The following is a 3,253-nucleotide window of genomic DNA, read 5'->3' as shown; positions in this document are numbered from 1 at the left end:
AAATAAATAAATTAAAAAAAAAAAAAAAAGACAAGACCAACAACCTCTACCCCCACGGGCACACTGGATTCCTGCCCCAGGACAGGTGTGCTGGAAAGCAAGCAGTCTCCCCGATGATCTAGAACATGTTCACTGGAGAACAGGCCCCTATGTCAATTCTCAGCTACATCTTTCTGGCCAGAAATTTTGCTTAAAATGGTTTTTCTCTGTTGCCTAGCCCCGAGGTCTTGCTACCCTCGACAGCGCCCCCACTTCTCACCACAGCACCTCTGCTCACCCAAGAGCACTGGGCCTTTCCTCCCACAGCAGGCCCCAAGGACACTGTGATTTTTATCACACAGCCCCTGAGAACAGTGACAACACTCAGGAGCTAGAAAGTAACAAATTCCATGAAATCCACTTTGACTGAAGAGGAGGAAACAAAATTGAACAACTGAGACAGAAGACCTGTCCTACCTGTGAGCTCTTATGTGTGCCAGTAAAGGCAGTCACCAGAAACAGCTCTAAAAAACCAACCACTAGGAGAGGGGTTGGCTGTGCCTGCATACACAGTAAGTAACAAACCAAAGCTGCTTAATTATGCCACCTGAGATCGAAGGATACTGAAGAAAATAAACACAGCCAGGAGGATGCAAGTAAATCCAGGCAGAACAACTACTTATGGAAAGCCACAAAAGAAAAACAACCAAACAAGATTGGATCCTCTGACATTTTTCAGTAAAATCATGCCAGAGAGAAGCCAGGGGAGCAGGGGAGGACAGAAATACTTGATTCATAAAAACAGATCAGCACTAGAATTAATCTACCTAAGACCAGGGAGCAACAGTCAAAGCAAATAGAGCAAGGCTCCACAGTGCTTGAAGCAATAGAGACTGAGCAGAGCCTGGTGCAGCTCCTCTACCTGCCTCTGACAAATGGTTGCTAAAACTTTATTGTAACTATACCCGTCTTTCTTGACAGTGTCTTACACTACAAGACTCGACTATCCTATGTCAACAATAGTTAACTGTTAGGAAACTCTGACACTAAATCTAAACAGCAACATTAAGCAACAAGGAAATGAAATTATGATTTATTAATTTACATAAAAATTACTTTTTACATTAAGGAATTATTTTTCCAATTGTTAAAAACAGTTTGAAGTTTTACTATTGGGGCTCATGGGGAATAGTCTGCTCTTCGATCACTTGCTTCACAACCTCTGCCAGCTTCAGTCGGTCTACTTTATCTGTGAATCCACGACCTGAAACTCAAGAAAGAATGAGGTCAGTTTTTCAACTCAAACAACCTCACCAGCCAGAGTTCACCGCACTGTTCAAAAGCAGCTCGGAGCCTCTGCTTTCAAGCAGCAAGCAAGCAGTTTCACATGCCACAAAACCAGAGATCACCGACGCCATCCAACAAGGCACTCATACCCAAGCATAGAAAACCGCCTAGAAGCTGGGTGGGGTGGTGCACGCCTTTAATCCCAGTACTTGGGAAGGCAGAGGCAGACAGATTTCTGTGAGTTCTACAGAGCAAGTTCCAGAACAGCCAGGGCTGTTACACACAGAAACTGTTTCGAAAAACAAAACAAAGCCAAGCTGTACATCAGGAAATAGAAAAGTATTCCCAACAACCTTTCCTTGTTTATTAGAACCTCAAAACAAAAACATGTCCACTCAGTGGTGAATGGACAGTAAATTCATGAGAACGTGAATGGAACACACAAAAACAATACTGACAAAAAAGAAGCCAGAGACAAAAGAATGTAGATCTGTCTGATTTTGTTTACATAAAATACAAAACTTGGGGCAGAAGGTTAAGAGCACTTGCTGTTCTTGCAGAGGACACAGGTTCAGTTTCCAGCACCCACATGTGGCTTCACCATCACCCATTAACTGCAGCTCCAGGCACTCTGACTTCCCTTGTGAACTGTGCAGACACTAGCGCGAATGTCCACATCCACACAGATAAAATCAACATCCCCCCCCCCCCCCCCCCGCAGCCTATAGAACTAAGCATCAGGGTTGGAATAGCCTTTGAATAGAGGCTGGATAGAGAGAACTGCTGCTGGCACCCAGCACACACTCTGTACAGGTCTCTGTCTTAGACTCTCTTCAGGTGTGGAGCAGCCAGGCCCACTGAGGACACAGGCAGAGGAACGGAGTCAAAGCACATGCCTCCCCTTTCCGACGGCACTGCGGCAGCTCCTGGCAGTCTTCTCGGCTGGAGTGGTGATGTCACCACAAGCTGCTGAGAGCCGAGCCGAGTAGGAAAAAGGCACCTCTCCTTTCCACCTTGTTTTACTGGGAAGAAGTTTGCCCAGTGGCAGACCTGCCAACCTTTTTCCTCAGTCAAATGACTCTGAGTTTAACAGCCGGTTAGGGGAACTTTCTGGTATCCCCCAACTGTGTGCTGCTGTTCCTTGATCACCTAGTGAACAGCCCAGGAATGTGGGGTTAAGAATCTGCTTTCGCTTTTGTCTTTTTTATTCCCTCCTCAAGAAATATTTGACAGAGCTCTCCAGTGTTCATTTTATAACACACAATGCACTTGCACTTTGGAAAACAAATGCACAGAGCAGACACCAGAGATGCCTGGGCAGGTAAAGCAGAGCCCGCCCCCCAGAGCCCCTTCTCGTCACACATCATCCTCACCTGGCTCTGGCCTCAGAGACCGTCTGTGTCTAAATGCCAGGGCTGGCTTACCGTTCCAGCTGAAGCTCTGCAGGGCGTCCCTCAGGACTTACCGTTCCAGCTGAAGCTCTGCAGGGCGTCCCTCAGGAGCTTGCAGTCCCGGTTGTACTTCCAGGCTTCCTGCATGACTTCATTCAGTCTCTCGTCCTCATTCTCTCCTGTGGGCATGGAGGGGACGTTCCGATTTTAAGTAGCATCATGGGATTTTAGTGTCATAAACGGAAGGGCATGAGGCCCAAGTAGGTGAGAAAAGTAAGACAAAATGTATAATCTGCTGGCTTCCTGCGGGTCCTGGTGTGCCAGGCTGAACCTCTCGTCACTGAGCTCTTCACACACGTGTTCTGACAACCCAAGAGAAATGTGAGAGGTGTTTCTGAACAAAAACACCTAGCCCTCCTCCACCTCCAAACAGTCAGGCGGTGGTGGTACATACCCCTAATCCCAGCCCTCTGGAAGCAGAGACAGGTGGATCTCTGTGAGTTCCAGGCTAGTTTGGTCTAGAGAGTGAGTTCTAGGACTGGCTCCAAAGCTACAGAGAAACCCTGTCTTGAAAAACCAACCAACCAAACAAAAAA

The 3,253-nt window shown here is 47.0% G+C and overlaps 1 protein-coding gene across 3 annotated transcripts in view; it reads right to left on the bottom strand.

Moving 5' to 3' along the window:
* Positions 1-1,057: 1,057 nt before the first annotated feature.
* Mapkapk5 (mitogen-activated protein kinase-activated protein kinase 5) overlaps positions 1,058-3,253 on the bottom strand; it is a 26,346-nt gene continuing 24,150 nt past the window's right edge. For all 3 annotated transcript variants that reach the window (XM_005344472.2, XM_005344473.3, XM_026787361.1), the window contains 2 exons: positions 2,732-2,836; positions 1,058-1,243 (listed from right to left, as the gene is read on the bottom strand). In XM_005344472.2, the coding sequence (XP_005344529.1) occupies positions 1,149-1,243; positions 2,732-2,836 (200 nt within the window). In that variant the 3' untranslated portion in view covers positions 1,058-1,148. The remainder of the gene's footprint in view (positions 1,244-2,731; positions 2,837-3,253) is intronic.

The sequence above is a fragment of the Microtus ochrogaster genome, chromosome 2 (genome assembly GCF_000317375.1).
Source record: "Microtus ochrogaster isolate Prairie Vole_2 chromosome 2, MicOch1.0, whole genome shotgun sequence".
Taxonomy (NCBI): domain Eukaryota; kingdom Metazoa; phylum Chordata; class Mammalia; order Rodentia; family Cricetidae; genus Microtus; species Microtus ochrogaster.
The sequence above is the reverse complement of the archived record's forward strand: the minus strand, read 5'-3'. Positions and strand labels throughout refer to the sequence as shown.